Source organism: Mobula birostris, chromosome 31 (assembly GCF_030028105.1).
Source record: "Mobula birostris isolate sMobBir1 chromosome 31, sMobBir1.hap1, whole genome shotgun sequence".
NCBI classification, from domain to species: Eukaryota; Metazoa; Chordata; class Chondrichthyes; order Myliobatiformes; family Myliobatidae; genus Mobula; species Mobula birostris.
Window position 1 is genome coordinate 19,908,835 of NC_092400.1, and position 20,429 is coordinate 19,929,263.

Here is a 20,429-nt window from a genome sequence, read left to right on the forward strand (position 1 = left end):
AACAACAGAATGGTTTAAAAAAAAGAAAATTTGTGCTTTAGAATGGCCGAGTCAAGGTCCTGACCTTAATCCTATAGAAATGTTGTGGAAGGACCTGAAGCAAGCAGTTCATGCAAGGAAGTCCACCAACATCCCAGAGTTGAAGCAGTTTTGTGAGGAGGAATGGCCTAAAATTCTTCCAAGCTGATGTGCAGGACTGTTCAGCAGCTACCAGAAACATTTGTTTGAAATTATTGCTGTACAAGGGGGGTTCACACCAGTGAATGAAAGCAAAGGTTCACATACTTTTTCCAACAAATAAATGTAATATTGGATCATTTTTTCTCAAAAAGTAAATGAACAAGCACAATGTTTTTGTGTTATTTATCGAATTGGGTTCTCTTTTTCTAGTTTTAGGACTGTGTGAAGATCTGAAGACATTTTAGGTCATATTTATGCAGAAATAGAGAAAATTCTAAAGGGTTCACTGACTTTCTAGTACCACTGTATGTTAATACACATAAGCAGCTTACAATTAGAAAATGTAGGTGGATAGTTAGAAGAATTGAGTACAAGGTTAAATATGTCATGCTACAATGATCTAGGCATAGCAACACTATAACCACTCAAATTTGACTTTGAAACATCTGCCTAATATGCGCCCACTTCTCCTGTACTTTGTCTGATTTCTTCCATGTTAAAGAAACTCTTATGTTTAGGTTTCTAATTGACTATTGCAAATTGCACTGTCCTCTCTCCCCCCCCCCCCCATATAAGTTGGTGGCAGAATCGATGTGGGGTTGCAGGTAAGTGTTTGATGGTTGGTACAGACATTGTGGGCTGTAGGGTGTATGACTCCGTGATAAATAATGATTCCCTGAATTGGTCAAAATACAAACCCCATTGCCAGAAAAGTTGGGATATTTTCCAAAATGCAATAAAAACAAAAATCTGCGATATGTTAATTCACGTGAACCTTTATTTAACTGACAAAAGTACAAAGAAAAGATTTTCAATAGTTTTACTGACCAACTTAATTGTATTTTGTAAATATACACAAATTTAGAATTTGATGGCTGCAACACACTCAACAAAAGTTGAGACAGAGTTAAAATAAGATTGAAAAGTGCACGGAATATTCAAGTAACACCGGTTTGGAAGACTCCACATTAAGCAGACTAATTGGTAGCAGGTGAGGTATCATGACTGGGTATAAAAGTAGCGTCCATCAAAGGCTCAGTCTTTGCAAGCAAGGATGGGTCGTGGCTCACCCCTTTGTGCCAAAATTCATGAGAAAATTGTCAGTCAGTTCAAAAGGGACATTTCTCAACACAAGATTGCAGAGAATTTAGGTCTTTCAACATCTACAGTACATAATATTGTGAAAAAATTCAGAGACATCTCAGTGCGTAAAGGGCAAGGTCGGAAACCACTGTTGAATGCGCGTGATCTTCGAGCCCTCAGGTGGCACTGCCTAAGAAACCGTCATGCTACTGTGACAATTATAGCCACCTGGGCTCGGGAGTACTTTGGAAAACCATTGTCACTCAACACAGTCCATCACTGCATCTAGAAATGCAACTTGAAACTGTATTACGCAAGGAGGAAGCCATACATCAACTCTTTGCAGAAACGCCGGCGAGTTCTCCGGGCCTGATCTCATCTCAGATGGACCGAAAGACTGTAGAACCGTGTGCTGTGGTCAGATGAGTCCACATTTCAGGTAGTTTTCGGAAAAAACGGGCGTCGAGTTCTCCGTGCCAAAGATGAAAACGACCATCCAGATTGTTATCAGCGAAAGGTGCAAAAGCCAGCATCTGTGATGGTATGGGGGTGCATCAGTGCCCACGGCATGGGTGAGTTGCATGTATGTGAAGGTACCATTGACTCTGAGGCGTATATTAGGATTTTAGAGAGACATATGTTGCCATCAAGGCGACGTCTCTTCCCGGGACGTCCATGCTTATTTCAGCAGGACAATGCCAGACCACATTCTGCATGGGCTACAACAGCATAGCTTTGTAGACACAGAGTGCATGTGCTTGACTGGCCTGCTGCCAGTCCAGATCTATCTCCTATTGAAAATGTATGGCGCATCATGAAGAGAATCAGACAATGGAGACCACGGACTGTTGAGCAGCTGAAGTCTTATATCAAGCAAGAATGGAAAAAATTTCCAATTGCAAATCTACTACAATTAGTATCCTCAGTTCCAAAACAATTAAAACGTGTTATTAAAAGGAAAGGTGATGTAACACAATGGCGAACATGCCTCTGTCCCAACTTTTGTTGAGTGTGTTGCAGCCATCAAATTCTAAATTTGTGTATGTTTACAAAATATAATTAAGTTGGTCAGTAAAACTATTGAAAATCTTTTCTTGTACTTTTGTCAGTTAAATAAAGGTTCACGTGAATTAACATATCACAGATTTTTGTTTTTATTGCATTTTGGAAAATATCCCAACTTCTCTGGAAATGGGGTTTGTATTTAACTGTGGCCATAACAGCATTTAAATACCTCTTGACATTGCTTTCTCGTGTTTGAACTCTGTGCTTCTGCTGAAAAACTGCTTTGCAAACAACCTATCACCAATAAAGGTTTAAGTACCAAGTCACCTCATATACCGTCTAGGTAGTCTCCAGCCCCTTGGTACGAACATAGAACTCTCCAACTTCCGGTAATTCCCTCCCCCTCCCTTCCTCTATCCCTATTTCACTCTACCCCCTCCCCCAGCTCCCTCATGGTTCCGCCTCCTTCTACTACCCATTGTTTTCAGGGCTATGACATCAATGCTTCCCCTCCCCCACCCCTTTGTCTTTCAAATTACTGGTCTTTCAACTGAAGCTACAAGCATTCTTCAAATCCTTCCCCATCTTTCATTCTTCAGTCCTGACAAAGGGTTTCGGCCTGAAACGTCGACTCATCGTTTCTAACTGATGCTGCCCGACCTGCTGAGTTCATCCAGCGTACTGAAATTGTTGCTTTAATCACAGCATCTGCAGATTATTTTGTGTCTAAGTACCAAGTCATCTGTTTTTGTATCAATTATTTGTATTATCTTTCATATCTTGTCACCACAATGTAAATCTCATTACCTAGCCCCTCTGGGCTGTTTTCTTTCTTGCCAATCATTTTTTTTACTGGATTTAAAATGCCATCTTCTACAGATGACAATATTGGAACATACTGATGATGACAGAATATTTATGCTGCCCTTGCATGCAGTGAACGGCCTTGACATTGACCCCAATTCCTCATTAGAGCTGCCTCTAAATACCGTAATTCCCTGTCTAACAGCAGCAGCAGTCCATGAAAATGGCCTGTCTACCTTCTTCAAAACCAGCAATGCCCACATACTATGCCAAACAATAACATTGGAAAAAAATGCATTTTTATACCTACCTCTTATTTCCGTATGTAGAACTGCAACTTTGTCTACCTATATTTTAGAACCATTCACATGAATTTCCAATAAATGCCATTGTTCAATAGTGTAAAAATTAAACCAACAACTTTTGATGAAACATGAAGATAATTTTTCTAGTGTTTTTCTCTTACTGTATTTACCACTGTGCTCCAAGCGAGGAACCCTGGAGCACATCCTCAGTGGCTGTGCAAGGGCACTTGGTGAGGGACGGTACAGGTGGAGGCATAATCAAGTCCTGAAGACCATCGCTGAAGCCGTCAGCGCAGGAGTTGAGTGGGTGAAGCGGTCCCGACCCTCCAAGCAGACCATTGCTTTTGTCAGAGCTGGGGAGCAGCCAATACCCGCCAAAAGAACATCTGCAGGCATCCTGACCTCCGCAAGGGACTGGCAGCTGTTGGTGGACCCGGAACGGCAGCTGAAATCCCCCAACCATATTGCAGCCACCATCCAGCAAACAAACATTGTCCTTGTGTCTGAGTCTACTAAGCAAGTGGTGCTTCTGGAGCTGACAGTCCCATGGGAAGATCGCTTGGAAGAGGCCTTCGAAAGGAAGCTCTCCAAGTACGCAGGACTGGTCAGCAACTGTCAGCAGGCTGGATGGAGAGCGAGGTGTCTCCCAGTGGAGGTTGGTTGTAGGGGATTTGCAGCCCATTCCTTTGCCAGAGCCTTCAGCAATTTGGGCACCGAGGGAGAGAGGAAGAAGAGAGCCATCCACAGTACCACCGATGCGGCAGAGAGGGCCTCAAGATGGCTGTGGCTCAAAAGAGGGGAGCCATGGAGTCATAAGTAACTAGCCATCTGGACACAAGCTGGGGTCTGATCAGTCCCGGCTGGGTTACCTGGAGGAGATTGTATGATGTTAAAAGACCCAAAACACCTGATAATTCCAGGAACATCACAGAAGATGTGTCCAGAAGCATCAGTAGATGTATGTACACAGCACAATGTATGTTGAACAGGTTGTCAGGCGATTTGTATGTAAACAGAGATTGGTAAAATTGCTTTAATCTTGTTTGAGCTGCTTGATTACATCCTTACAATTCTGTCCTACAGAATCAATACCACATAAATAAACCACCTGCCAACTTACTTGCAATCAATATTTTTTGCATTTGTCTATCCCTGTTGAATTATATCCTTTCATGTATAAATTTTGACAAACCCTCCAATTTATCAATCTACATAATTTATCTACGATAAACAATAGCGGTCCCAGAACAGATCCCTACAAAACAATTTTTTGCTATAAAAAACTTTTCTGTTAATGTGCATCACAATTTTATAATACTGCTTTTTACTATATAAATGTTATGTTTGGCTGCTGTATCATTCACCATGTAGCTAGCTTAGAAATTATCTGTATCAAGCTTAAGTTTCAGTGGCTGGAGTACTCTTCTAAATATATGATTTTGTGTTGATTTATATCCATGATTGCTTCACCTCTTTCTGATTGATAGATAGATATATATTTGTGCTGTAGGTTCTGTGTTGATTTCATCTTCAACCTCGATTTCCCAAAGCCTACTTCTACACACCAAGCAGGTGGAATTGTGCACTTAGCAAGGTAAATTGTAGTCGTTTAATAGAGTAACCTGATTTTAACTAACTACTCACAAATAAAGAATGGATAAAGAACGGATAAATTCTGGGCAAAATTAGATCAGAAAATGGTTTCACATAACTCAGCTTTAAAAAGCTATATAATATTCATCTCTAGATTATATTACAGAACTTAAAATTGGTGACTTTTTAAAAGACTTTCTCATCTTCTCTCCCTTCTTGACAGAACTAATTCACGTTAGTGTACATTTCCATGTATGCTGACAACTGAGTATTTATTTTACTATTGTTTGAGCTCTTATTTGACAAATGTTTTGAAGTGAATACATACCTGAAATTATAACCAGGTGATAACACTGTACCAAAATGTTTGTCAAGTCGTTCAAAGGTATACTTTGGAACGCACTTAGATTCCGATTGATCTAGATTGCAATTCCACTCTATTAAAATACCCATCACTGCACCCTGAAAAAGAGACAATATTCCAGTATTAAATAAAAATTGAAATGGAGTTTTTATAACTTTTATCTGCTAATTCAATTCTGTGCACTATTGCTATCCAAAGATCTTCTGCAGCTGTCACTTTATTTTGGTAATTTCTTGAGATGAAGAGACAAAAATGGACACTCACAAATCCATACCAACTTGTCTAACCCAAGTAAGTTTTATTTGTTATCCTTGGTCTGTGTTTACCTCGTTTTTCTCAGGGCAGTGGAAAACATTTTCACTGCTCCAATTTTTCCCAGTGCATAGATTGCAATTTCCCATAAGCCTGTTTACCACCCTGCATTTTCCACTAAGAGTTTTTGTAAATAACACAAAGAAAGCATCGGCATCTGCTGTGGTGGGACCTCGTGGGAGATTTTCTTGTCAACAACAGTTTGGTGATCACTCAAATAATAGTCATCACAAATTAGTATAATATCAGCATCACACAAGTTGGCTGTTCTCCACATCCCATTCTGCAACTGCAAACAAGTGGGAAAATACAGTTATAAATTCATCAATTGAAAATTCAAATAGAGAAAGAGATGAGATTTAATTAAGATAGAAACAAGAAGTAAGAAAGAAAAAAAGAGGGAAAAAAGAGCATTGAAGTGAAGAGGCTGAGAGAGAAATAAAATTCAAGAATGATAGAGATTAAACTAACCTTTAGAAAGGCAAGTTTCCAGCATTTTGTCAGTGATAGCGTTTTTGCATGTGAGGGATTGAATTATTTGGTAGAACCATATTCCAGAATGATTAAATGCCTTCAAGAAAGACGAGGAGAAAAACGGCTGGGAAAGGGAGTGTGACTTATTTGACAATTTGTAGTTGTATCCTTTTAACCAAGACTTTGTGTGTGCAGCTCCCAAGGGAATCATGAAGTGTTCCTGTTTAGATCTGCTAAAACTGAAATCTAAACCCACAGACACTACAGTAAGCAACATCCTGTTTAGATCTGCTAAAACTGAAATCTACACCCACAGACACTACATTAAGCAACACTGTTTCAAGTCATTTAAAAAAAACACTGATCTTCAGGATTTGGCACTGCAGACCACCCAGGGAGTGAGTGCCTCAGTTGGAGACTCAGGGAAGTTGCCATTGTTTCGGGAAACGTGGCTAACAGGGAGGACTGCAGATAAAAGTGAAATGCAGAGCCATAAGCCTAAACCACCACCACCACCATCTTCTTGGCTAATGTTTGGTCTATGGAAAATAAATCTGACAACATCAGAATAAGATTGTAGTACCAGAGGGGCCCACGGGTGCAACACGCTCAAACTTGCTGGTCAATGGGAAACCTATGCTAACCGGCGAAGCTCCACACCAGAACAACTATCTGATGATGTTGCCCAGCTGGGTCTGCAAGCTAACAAGCCAGCTCAACGTAAACACAAAATAATCTGCAGATGCTGGGGTCAAAGCAACACTCACAACAAGCTGGAGGAGCCCAACAGGTCGGGCAGCATCGGTGGAAAAGTTCGGTTGATGTTTCGGGCCGTTTCCTGGCGAAGGGTTCTGGCCCAAAACGTCGACTGATCTTTTCCACGGATGCTGCCCGACCTGCTGGGCTCCTCCAGCTTGTTGTGAGTGTAACAAGCCAGCTCGGCGAGCCACTCAACAACAGCATCCTCAGCCCGAGATACAGATCTTTTCCAACATCTTAAAGTAACATATAGTAAATGACTCAAACTTTCTCAACCATAATGATCTTTTTAAAATACAATACTTCTTTAAATGCATATTTTATATAGTATACCAGTTGTTTAACAATCTTGTCACATTTTTGCTCCACTCTGAAAATGATCTTGCAAGATATCAGCCACTTAGTGCTGGGTATGCTATTACAAGCTATTAGATCTACAACTGTGTAATAATACATGATTGAGGTAATTATTACAAACCTCAACAGATATCGTCTGAAAATCTTCTCCTGCTTTTTGAACCATGTATCCCAAGCAGAAAATTGGACAGAATGGGTGAAATTCCTCATCGAAGCTACAAACCTTTAAGTAGCTGGCATTTATACTTGGCATTATATTTCTCCTGAGGTAAGAAAAACAGGTGTCTCTGAGTCTTTATACTGTGACGTCTGTGAGACTTTATACTGTGAGCTTATGATGTATAAATGAATGAACTTACCTTGAGAATTGAAACTTAGGGAAGGTAATACCATTTTTTATTAATACTGTGAAGTTCTCAGCTTTTCCAAGAATTGCAGGCCTGAAATGAAATATCATTTATAAGATTATATTAAATATCCTTTAAGTTTTATTTGGCCTTCTGAAGCTCTCTTATTTAGCTTAGTTTATTCTATGGAAGTGAAATTCCTATTGTTGGTAATCTATACAGTTTAAAAGTCTTCAAATTAATTTGCAACCAATGATTCATACTTTGATTTCTTTAATTAATGTTTTAAATTAAACATGATTTTTAATGTACTAATTTACATGCTTTTGATGAAAAATTGGAAATTGGCTTAGCTGTTCCACAGTGCTCTTTTTGAAACTGCAACTTGACTTTTTATCTCTTTATCTTCCCTATGCAGTCCCTTTATTTTTACAAGCACAAGAAATTCTGCAGATGCTGGAAATCCAAAGTGCCGGAGGAACTCAGCAGGCCAGGCAGCATCTATGGAAAGGAGTAAAAAAAATCAACATTTTGGGCAAAGAACCTTCATCAGGACTGGCAAAGAAGGGAGTAGAAGTCAGACTAAGATGGTGGGGGGAGGGGAGGAAGAAGTTCAGTGGGCAGGGTGATAGGTGAAACCGGGAAGGGGGAGGGGTGAAGTAAAGAGCTGGGAAAGAAAGAAAAGGCTGGAGAAGGGGGGAAACTGATGGATAGAAGACCATGGAAGAAAGAGAAAGGAACACCAGTGGGAGGTGACGGGCAGGTAAGGAGATAAGGTGAGAGAGGGAAACAGGAATAGGGAATGGTGAAGGAGGGGGCAGTTCCTGGAAATTTAAGAGATTGATGTTCATGCCTTCAGGCTGGAGGCTATTCAGAGGGAATATAAGGTGTGGCTCCTCCAACCTGAGTGTGGCTTCATCGTGGCAGTAGAGGAGGCCATGGACTGACATGTTAGAATGGGAAATAGAATTGAAATAAGTAGCCACCAGGACAAAGCAATCTCCCAATCTATGCCTGATCTTCGTTAAGCACTTTCTTTCTGTCCACAGCAAAAAGCGAGATTTTACCAGTGACATGAACATCAATTTCTCGAACTACTGGTCTTCCTTGTCTTCTGTCCTCTCCTATCAGGTTCCCCCTTCTCCAACCCTTTATCTCTTTCGCCAATCAACTACCCAGCTCTTTACTTCACCCCTCCCCCTCTCCCAGTTCCACCTATCACCTACCACCTTGTACTTCTTGCTCCCCTCAGCCCACCTTTTCAGCTTGACTTCTTTCCTTGCCAATCCAGATGAAGGTTCCTGGTCCAAAACGTTGACTGCTTACTCTTTATCATTTATTTTCATTTGCCCAACATGCTCTTTGTACTTGTCCTACTTTGTTGCATTTTCTACAAGCTTTGCCTTTAATCCTGCACTGGTCTAGTGTAGGTGAGCCACAATAGTAACACAATTTGTTTGGCCAGGCGGGTTTAGGTGTTGCAATTTTGTTGATGTTCACTTTCATTCCTGACTGCAACTCAATTTCATCTCCTGCTGCTGTTTCCATTAATAAAGGAATTTTAGCTGTTTTTTTTAAATGAGAGTTGCGCTTCAGTTTGGAGGCATTTTTGAATGCTTTCTTGTCAGATTCCACAAACTAAATGATCTCTCAGTGCATCATTAACCTAAAGACCCTGGAGAGACTTGTTCTGGAGCTGCTCCAGCCTATGGTCAGGCCACACTTAAATCCCTTCCAGTTTGCCTACCAGCCCCGACTAGGAGTTGAGGATGCCATTGTCTACCCGTTGAACCATGTCTACGCCCACCTGGACAAGCCAGCGAGCACTGTGAGGGTCATGTTTTTTGACTTCTCCAGTGCGTTCAACACCATCTGCCCTGCCCTGCTGAGGGAGAAGCTGACAGCGATGCAGGTGGATGCTTTCCTGGTGTCATGGATTCTTGATTACCTGACTGGCAGGCCACAGTACGAGTGCTTGCAACACTGTGTGTCCGACAGAGTGATCAGCAGCACTGGGGCACCACAGGGGACTGTCTTGTCTCCCTTTCTCTTCACCATTTACACTTGGACTTCAACTACTGCACAGAGTCTTGTCATCTTCAGAAGTTTTCTGATGACTCTGCCATAGCTGGATGCATCAGCAAGGGAGATGAGGCTGAGTACAGGGCTACGGTAGGAAACTTTGTCACATGGTGTGAGCAGATTTATCTGCAGCTTAATGTGAAAAAGACTAAGGAGCTAGTGGTAGACCTGAGGAGAGCTAAGGTACCAGTGACCCCTGTTTCCATCCAGGGGGTCAGTGTGGACATGGTGGAGGATTACAAATACCTGGGGATACGAATTGATAATAAACTGGAATGGTCAAAGAACACTGAGACTGTCTACAAGAAGAGTCAGAGCCGTCTCTATTTCCTGAGGAGAATGAGGTCCTTTAACATCTGCCGGACGATGCTGAAGATGTTCTACAAGTCTGTGGTGGCCAGTGCGATCATGTTTGCTGTTGTGTGCTGGGGCAGCAAGCTGAGGGTAGCAGACACCAACAGAATCAACAAACTCATTCGTAATGGTATGCTGGCATTTATAGCGAGAGGATTGCGAATGGTATGCTGGCATTTATAGCGAGAGGATTCGAGTACAGGAGCAGGGAGGTACTACTGCAGTTGTACAAGGCCTTGGTGAGACCACACCTGGAGTATTGTGTGCAGTTTTGGTCCCCTAATCTGAGGAAAGACATCCTTGCCATAGAGGGAGTACAAAGAAGGTTCACTAGATTGATTCCTGGGATGGCAGGACTTTCATATGAAGAAAGACTAGATGAACTGGGCTTGTACTCGTTGGAATTTAGAAGATTGAGGGGGGATCTGATTGAAACGTATAAGATCCTAAAGGGATTGGACAGGCTAGATGCAGGAAGATTGTTCCCGATGTTGGGGAAGTCCAGAACGAGGGGCCACAGTTTGAGGATAGAGGGGAAGCCTTTTAGGACCGAGATTAGGAAAAACTTCTTCACACAGAGAGTGGTGAATCTGTGGAATTCTCTGCCACAGGAAACAGTTGAGGCCAGTTCATTGGCTATATTTAAGAGGGAGTTAGATATGGCCCTTGTGACTACGGGGGTCAGGGGGTATGGAGGGAAGGCTGGCGCGGGGTTCTGAGTTGGATGATCAGCCATGATCATAATGAATGACGGTGCAGGCTCGAAGGGCCGAATGGCCTACTCCTGCACCTATTTTCTATGTTTCTATGTAAGGCCAGTGGTGTTGTGGGGATGGAACTGGACTCTCTGATGCTGGTGTCTGAAAAGAGGATGCTGTCCAAGTTGCATGCCATCTTGGACAATGTCTCCCATCCACTACATAATGTACTGGTTGGGCACAGGAGTACATTCAGCCAGAGACTCATTCCACCGAGATGCAACACAGAGCGTCATCATAGGAAGTCATTCCTGCCTATGGCCATCAAACTTTACAACTCCTCCCTTGGAGGGTCAGACACCCTGAGCCAATAGGGTGGTCCTGGACTTATTTCCTGGCATAATTTACATATTACTATTTAACTATTTATAGTTTTATTACTATTTAATTATTTATGGTGCAACTGTAACAAAAACCAATTTCCCCCGGGATCAATAAAGTATGACTATGACTATTAAGCCCTTCACTGAACTGACAATGCTCAGCCAACGTCTTCAGTTCAGCTATGAAAGCTGAAATGGAATCTCCTTCCTTTAGATTCCATTTATGAAACCTGAAGTGATCTGCAATCAACAATGGTTTTGGTTCTAAATGTTCCTGCACTACATTCACTATAACAGAAAAACTAATTTCAACTGGTTTGGTTGGAGAAGTTAAATTTCTAATCAAACTGTATGCTTTTCCACCTATTGCACTCAGTAACAGTGTCATTCGCTTTTCACTGGCTATTTCATTTGCTTCAAAATACTGCTCAATTCATTCAGTATACATCTTCTCACCCAGTTATCTGTTGTGCAATCAAACACATCTATCTTTTCAATAGCCAACCATTTCTGCATATTTATTTATTATTTTTAGTTTATTTATTATCATCTGGTATTCACTTATGAACCCATGAATTTTATCTATTTTCTACCCTTTTTTAAAACTCAAACGTCTCTCTCCCTTGCAAAGGAAAACATGGGAGTTGGGATGCATTTCTTTTCTTTAATGAGGCGCTCACATATGACATGGTGATGCATGCCATTCACATACTTCTTATATATAACCCATAATGAATTATGTAAACATCAAAGAACATTTCATCAATCTATATATTTATAATATTTTTCAAATATTACTGAAATATAAAATACATTACACTCTCCTCCTCTACAAGTCACCATGTTTCAGCCCCATCTAAACCTGTCCCTGCTTTTGCTTGTATTCTATTCATGCCTAACACTTTCCAGTTCTGATGATTAACTGAAAGATCATATGTTTCTCTCTCCACAGATGGTGCCATATGTGTTGAATATTTCCATCATTCCCATTTTATTTAAAATTTCAGCACAGTTTTTGGTTTTGCTTTTTTTTATATAAGTGACCCAATTACGCAGCATTAAAATTTACATGACTTAATAATGTTGTAGACAGAGCCACGAGGTAATGTTGCAGCTCTATAAAACCCTGGTTAGACCACACTTGGAATATCGTGTTCAGTTCTCTTCTTCTCCGCATTCAGTCACCTCATTATAGGAAGGATGCAGAAGCTTTAGTGAAGGTGCAGGGGAGAATTATCAGGATGCTGCCTGGATTGGAGAGCATACCTGATGAGAATAGAGCTAGGGCTTTTCCCTTTGAAGCAAAGGCAGATGAGAGGTGACCTGATAGAGGTGTACAAGATGTTAAGAGGCATAGATCTGGTAGATAGCCAGAGGCTTTTTTGCAGGGTGAAAATGGTTAATAGAAGGGGGCATAATTTTACGGTGACTGGAGGAAAGTATAGGGGGGGATTTTAGAGGTAAGTTCTTGTACAGAGAGTTGTGAGTGCTCTGCCATGGGTGATAGGAGAGGCAAATACATTAGAGTTATTTAAAAAATCTTAGGCACATGGAGGACAGTAAAATGGAGGGTTATGTAGGAGGAAAGAGGTTAGGACGATCTTAGAATAGGTTAAAAGTTCAGCACAAAGCCAATGGCCTGTCATTTTTAAAGTATGTATAATTAACACTATTTGTTCAGTGGTGAAGACGACATATAAAATGCTGAAATGCAAGTTAGATGCGCAACTTAAGCTAAAACCATGTTGGAGTTTTGTCTGGCTTGATTGGAGCAACCCGTGCAGCTTCAGTTACCATGTGTGGACTTATTTAGAGGGAATCCAAAGTTTTAAAGTCTCTCAAAACTGATAGATGAAGTATATCAGTGACTTTGGTAATAATTAGCAACACTGACTTAAAGGATAACAAATTAACATTTTACTAACTTGGGAATAACTGTGTCATTCTCCACAGGGCACCACCCATATATTTCACAGGTGTTTTTCTCTTTATTGCATGTTCCAGTTAAAATGCCTGAAGTAAAATGAAAACTCAGAATTAGTCATGTTAGTAATTGAAAACTAACACACTCATTTTACAATGGGTTGAACAACATTTGATTCAGTCCACCAACCAACATTCTGCCACATCTACAGTATCCTTGTGTAAAAACGCAAACCTATTGCCTGGGCATCCCAGTGCCGACCTCAGATGGCAAGGACTCACAATAGTTCACCTACAGAATACCCTGATAACATGGAGCTAGCTGTATTCTGTCAGTTTGTTGACCTGTAATTATTTCTGTCATGGGAAGACATTTTAACATTATTAATATTGTTTAAAATTATATGAAAAAATTAATAAGCAAAGCATTTTAAAAATATTTGAATGTACTATTTTCTTCCTAACACCCAGATCTTTCCAATATTTTTATTAGTTTCTACATAGAAGAATACAGAGTACAAGAAAGTATATATAAGGTCAAAAAAGATTTTTTAAAACTACCAATTACATCATATCTATTCATAATAACAATCTCATTACCCCTTATTCATGTATGTTAATCAATAGTTATATTGAAATATACTAATTTTTATTACAAAAAAGAGCCTAACTCCTACCAAGACCGAAGCTGTTTATTAAGGAGAAAAAAAGGTAAGATACCTTCTCATATAATAAAAATTAATAAAAGCCAACATCTGAATTTAAACAATGAATTGAAGGTTTTGAAAGTTTTGAAAATAATTTAGAAAAGGTCCCCAGAACGTTTGAAAGTCTTGACAAGAGTCAGAAATTGAAAAATGAATCTTCTCTAAATCTAAGCATGACATAACGTCGCATAACCATTGAGCATGATTAGGAGGAAAATCATCTTTCCATTTAAACAAAAGTGCCCTCCTAGCTATAAGAGAGCTAAAGGCCAAAATATGTAAATCAGATGTCTTCAGCTTGAACTCGTCCTGCAACAATACCGAATAGGACCGTCAGAGGATTAGGCTTAAAAAGTTTGATCAGGAATTCCCCATTCAAATGAATGCTTAGGTCTGACTTGCACAAGATAATGGATACAAATACCCTGGTATATGGCTTGGAAATCCCAGCATGAAATGGCTGCATCACACACAGTGGAGTTTTGGATGCAAGATCATTTGTGACTCTGCTCATTCCAGACTTATTGTGCAATCAAGAAAATCCAGTATATACTTACATGCAAGCACAAAATATCAGATGAAGGGGTAGGGTCAGGTAGAACAGTGGTGATCCCCATCAGAACTGCTAGCCACAACTTGCTTAATTTGCCCCAAATAAATTCTTGTCAAGTTATGAAAAAGTATCAAAAATATTTAATAAAAGCAACTGACAAAAAAAAATCAATGGAAATCTTCAGCATGATGAAAAATTCATACATCTGCCTATTTGATTTTAAATGCCCAATTTTTCAACTCAGTTATTTTCAGATCTTGGCCTCATGAACCAAATGCATGCATATGAAATGAAAATTTTTTGGCAAGCTTGATGTGCATGAAATTGATGTATTAAAGCAAAATATAATTCAATCAACTTTGTACTGCATTTGTCAATTTATACTATCCACCAATTAAAATGTGAATTGGTATTAACCTCCAGATTAGAAATTTTGATTTTGGATTAAATGATATTATTGCATCCTGTTGCCGCAGGATTTTATTCGTATTTTAAAAAGTCACAAGAATGTCATTGTATTATCACAGTTGGTTACCAAATGAATTTTACTGGAAAAGCAAATAGCCCTGAAATTTTTAGATCATATTTTTAATCTATGGGATCCTTCAAAATGATATTTTAAGCAGTTTAGATCAGTTATCTATGAAGATTTTGTGAATTTTTGCATGCTTTTCACCTGTCCTGCCATTAATTTTAAAAGGATTTCTGGCAAAAATCAGCGGCAACAATGAATGAAATATCCCATTTTTTTTTAAAAATCAGGAAATAATAAAGCATATTTTACATAATCTTAAAAAGATTAAAGAATGCAAAATAAATATTGGAACATAGCTATGAGATTAAGTATAAACAAACTGATTAAAACAATCTTAATTGCATAAGAATTGGAAGTATTTAAATAGGGAATTACATTGTAATTCACATGAAATAGAATGTAAAAAAAATAAAGATTAATCTGCAAAAAAAAATTAGTATATTAATATCACAAGTGAACCTATTACATTTGAACTTTTTGAAAAAAACAGACACTTGGTCACCTTTTTCTTATAACTATTTACCTCATCTATTTTATTCTTTTGAACTTTTATTACCCTGTGCTTTGGACCTCACTATAATTTTGTAATTTTTTAAAAAATTCTGTTTCATAAATAGAATGGGTTCAAAATGGAGTGCTTATACCTGTGGCCAAATTCTGCAACCCAGAACCTGGCCTTTCATTTTTTTAAATTGTGAAATGTTGGTTTACTTAGTAGTGCATAAATAAGTATGATATCACAATACATGTGCTGTCCGAGATCATTTTCCCTGCATTTAGCTTTTTACATTCTAATGTTACTGTACTAGAACGTGGATGGAAACATACGAATTGGGAGCAGGATCAGGGGCCACTTGGTTCCCCCCACAACAGAAAACGTCCTCTCCATAACTACCCCTTGAGGACCCCTCAGGGTTCTGTAAGAAATTAGGAACGCACAGTGGCAAACAGAGCAGAATTGAAGCAGCCCTAAATAGCAAGATCATTAAATATGTACTGTTAAAGCAAGAATTCCTCGGGAGAGCAGCTCAGACCCAATCCAGGTCTTTACTAAGTTGGGCAAATGTACTACTAAACATGAATAAAGAAAATTAATATTATCTAAAATTCGATATCCATAAATGACTTTATTCACACACAACGCTACTTTGTGGTGTAAAGTCAACACCTAAAATATTTTGAGCCACCACAGAAAAAAATAAACAAAATCATACTGCAAATATTGGGGGAAATATGCTCACATTAATTAGGGACATGTTAATGGACAGAAAATAGGATATTTTTGGATTAGGAGGTTGTTATTTGTGAGTGTTGTAGACACTGCTCTAAGGTTCCAGTTGCTCACAATCCATATCAATGGGTTGGTTAAGGCACTCAAATCTGGTGTCTGCAGGTTCTCTGCTGGCAAAGATAAATGGCAATGGGAAGAATACAGAAAGGCTTGAATGAATGGCTTAACAGAAAAGAGGCAGGAATGAGTCCCCCCCATCCCAATCCCATACTCCCCTCCCCTTCCCTTGGTGCCTTTAATTAGGAATCATAATGTCAAACCAAGGGTTCAGCCAATCAGAACACGTGTGAATTTTTATTTCATCCAAAGAAGAATGATTTTGACATTCTCTACTAAAGGGATCTGTGAAGCAAGGGCTTAAAACATTAGTTTTTACAGGAATCAAGAAGAATTGGATTAGTGAAAGAATATGATGTGAGGGCACGGTAACATAGTGGTTAGCACAACAGTACAGGCGACCTGGATTCATTTCCCAGCACTGTCTGTGTACGTTCTCCCCGTGACCGCATCGGTTTCCTCCCACAGTCCAAAGATGTACCAGTCGGTAGGTTAATTGGTCACTGTAAATTGTCCTGTGATTAGGCTCGAGTTAAATCAGGGGGTCGCTAAGCGGCACGGCTCAAGGGGCCGGAAGGGCTTATTCTGCGCTGTATCTCAATAAATAAAAATAAAATCAAAATAAATAAATAACAGATCAGACAGGAGTTTATTTACTGGTGAATAGCCTTCTCTTGCCCCTCTTTCTAGTTTTCTTGTTAAAAAGAATTCAATACTGGCCAAGTAATCATGATGACATTTTAAAAGTTTGGAGATATTCACCACAGAGGGGGGATGAAAATTTTGGAATACTTAAGGATCTTTGATAAGCAAAAAACTGCAACTGCTGAAAATGTGAAACAAAAACGAAATGCTTTCAAGAGAATGAAAGGTTACCAAACTAAATGAGAAGTTTTTTCCTCTCTTCACAGCTGCTGCCTAACCTGATTTGTATTTCCAGTACTTTCTGTTTTATTCAGGAGAGTACATGAATATAATAACAAAGTTCCGGGGAAAGAAGGAATTCTTTTTTTTTGCCTGAGGGCGGATGCAGATCGTCTGCAACTAGTCAAGGAAAAGATTCAGATATATTACCAAACGTGAGCCTTGATGGTACGACAGGTTTCTGCTGAACCTTGCAACATTACTGACACTGCTCTATCAACTGCTGAGGATGAATGAACCATGACAGTAGGGAAAGGAACAGCAGAAGACAGACAACTTCATAGGTAGGTCTTTGGATGTGATTCCTTTCTAGTGCAGTCCACCACAAACTGGCACACTAAAACTCCCTGATTCTGGAATCAGGGCAGTTATAAGACTTCTTTTTTCTCAAAAATTCATAAGGATTTGGACATGACTAGCAAAGTTGGCATTGATTCCCTTTCATAATTGCCTCCTTGGTTCAGGGGTAATTAACTCACACGTTGATGGGGCAGGACCTGAGAATAGGCAGTCCAGGTAAGCATGGTCGATATCTTGACAGAAGGGGGAAAAAAAAGTGAACCAGATGCACTTATTCAAAATGCCTTGGTATTTCCTTTAATCTATCATGTTTTACTCCCTTCTCCTTCCCAATTACTTCTTGTCCCTGCAGCATATACTGCATTTTGACCAGTATTTCACTCTATTATGCTATTTCAGTAACATACCATTGCTATGACGACTATGATGTCCCTTTGTACAATCACTGTCTGATTTACATCTAAATTTTTCACTTGGCAACTGAAAGAGAAAAATATTGAAAACTTGTCAACAGTCACTGAATTAATACAATAAAATGGTGTTCTGACAGACCATATACTTTTACAGCATTTACATGTTTGTTTGTTTATATATATACTGTAACTATTTACTTATTAGGTTTATTAAAATAAATTGTAAATAATTGAAGACCCATATCTGATGCTTCAGGCACTTTACCAGTAGTGTCCTTGTAGCCAGAAAGGGACCCATTTATTCCAATTCTTTATCTTAAGCAAATACATTATGAAAGCACCTTATGTCTTATCTTGCAACTAGCGTGGTTTGCCATCATTCTGTATATCATATACAGAAACTCCCAGAGTGAAAAAAAGAATGTTTGAAGCTCTTTCCCAGAGAGCTGTAAGTGCTTATATGTTGAGTGTTTTCAAAATTAATTTTTCAAATATGCAGAAAATAAAGAGAGAATAGATAAGCAGGAAGTGGATCAGCCCTAATCTACAGATTGACAGACTGGTTTATAGCCTGTATTAGTTCCTTTTTATGTCCTTATAACAAACACAATTAAATCATATTCTTGAAGGATTCTTATAGAGGAACAGGGCAATTATTTGGTGGGAAAGTTTAGGAAGCAGTCAACACTTTGTTACTTTACTTGGCAATCCTGCCAAGGCTAATCTGCATGCATTAAGCACCAGAATGTGAATATTTCTGCATGATAGTACTAACAATCCACAGAACACCGATCAGATCAGAGTAATGTGTTTGATGTAGCTCATCAAATTAAGAAGAGGTATGGTCACTTTGGAGGAAAGCAATCAAAAGCAGGAAACAAATGGGGATTATCAGTGTAATATTGACTTCTTGAAAATTTGGGAGACTCATGTGGAATAACCCATGGTAGATAGATGTGTATCTAAAAATGTTTCTTTGTGTAAACGATATACACTTCCAGCAAGGATTAGGTAAAGTTCCACATTAGCAAAAGGAGACTGAAGCAAATCTTGTGGCATGTAGAAAGTAAGAGGCAGGGTGTACATCTTACCAACCCCTACACTGGAACGTACGGCTGCCCCCAGTACTTCCTAGTTGTGTTGGTTGTTAATGCAAATGATACATTTCACTGTATGTTTTGATGTACATAGAATAAATAAAACTGAACCTAATATATGGTGTTCTTCAGGTTTCTATATAAATAGAAAACAGAATAAAGAAATAGAATGTTGTAAACCATGTTAACAAAGAGGCTGGGTAGGAGCCACAGTAGACGGGAGCAGGAAGTAACAAAGGAACATGCACCAAGTGAGAGGATAAACTATGACAGATAGTCTTCAATTTGGGTATGTGTGGGCTCATCTATTTTCTATCCAAGAAAGATAAAACTGAGACATTTTCTTATTAGTGAAAAATAAGGAGCTGTGGAGAAGAAGCAAGATGATCCATGTATAATAACCTTTGACACAAACCATAATCAAATAAGATCAGGGATTAGCTGAATAGGCTTAAAAATTCAACAATGAGGAAATTGAACTTCTCTTGTATAAAACCTTGGTTAAATACTATAGGTCTTGGAATGCCGCCACAGGAAATACATCTTGATCTGGTTATATGAGGATCTAGGAGTTTTTATATTTAATTATGGAAAGGTTCGATAGTTTAGGCAAATTATTTCCTTATCCAATGAATCAACACACAAAATTAAAGTTAGTCCTTTTAGGAGTGAAATTATGTGAATTTTTACTGTAGAACATAGAGTAATTCTGGAACTCACCAAAAAACTGTCAAATGGAATTTGCAAAATGAGATGAATGAAATTTGTTAATTGGAATAAAGGCATGGGAAAACATGAAGTACCTATCATTCATAATTAAACAAACATTAGGAAAAGTTTTTGAAGTTATAATTACATTCAGTGGCCACTTTATTTGGTACTTCTGTACCCATTAACGTGGTCACTTTATTAGTGTGTATTTCCGTGAATCCCATCTTTGACACAACACTGAAAAGAGTGACAATAGGGAAGTCAGAGATTAAAATTTGGTACATGTGGGAGCATGAAAGCAAGAGCTCTGGAACAATAAAAAACTAGAGTATTAAATTCCAAATATCTAACATTGAGTGAAAATTTGTAAAAGTCTTATTATCGATATTTTTCTGATGCTGAAACTAAAGGATCAAGGGACTTACAATGGTACAATACAAAGATAAATTAACTTATTGTAATGTGACTTGGTGATTAAATCTATGGTTTAATGGGCTATGATCTATTTGAATTGTAAATAATGTATGTTTAGATATAGAATCATCCACAGCAATTCATCATCTGGATTAACTGCTGGAGTCTCACCTCAGGGCATTTGCCTTGCATTTGATTCTTCGTCATAACAAAATTGGTCATAACAAAAAATGATGATTTTTGCTGTTGAGAGAATAAATGTTTTATTACATACATAGTCTTAAATAAATTACAGTCAAGTTGCATGCAAATAGGCCCTTCAGCCCACTGAGTCTATGCCAACCATCAAGGCCAATTTATACTAATCCTACTTCATATTTTATTATTTCCATATTTTCATCAAC

The 20,429-nt window shown here is 38.8% G+C and overlaps 1 protein-coding gene across 11 annotated transcripts in view; it reads right to left on the reverse strand.

Moving 5' to 3' along the window:
• The window catches only part of LOC140190872 (P2X purinoceptor 4-like), a 63,975-nt gene that overhangs the window by 20,847 nt on the left and 22,699 nt on the right, over positions 1-20,429 (reverse strand). For 10 of the 11 annotated variants that reach the window (XM_072247783.1, XM_072247778.1, XM_072247786.1 and 7 more), the window contains exons 3-8: positions 20,197-20,268; positions 17,798-17,870; positions 13,026-13,113; positions 7,596-7,676; positions 7,358-7,499; positions 5,299-5,432 (exon numbers count right to left, since the gene is read on the reverse strand). In XM_072247783.1, the coding sequence (XP_072103884.1) occupies positions 5,299-5,432; positions 7,358-7,499; positions 7,596-7,676; positions 13,026-13,113; positions 17,798-17,870; positions 20,197-20,268 (590 nt within the window). The remainder of the gene's footprint in view (positions 1-5,298; positions 5,433-7,357; positions 7,500-7,595; positions 7,677-13,025; positions 13,114-17,797; positions 17,871-20,196; positions 20,269-20,429) is intronic. The other variant, XM_072247781.1, reaches the window with a different exon arrangement.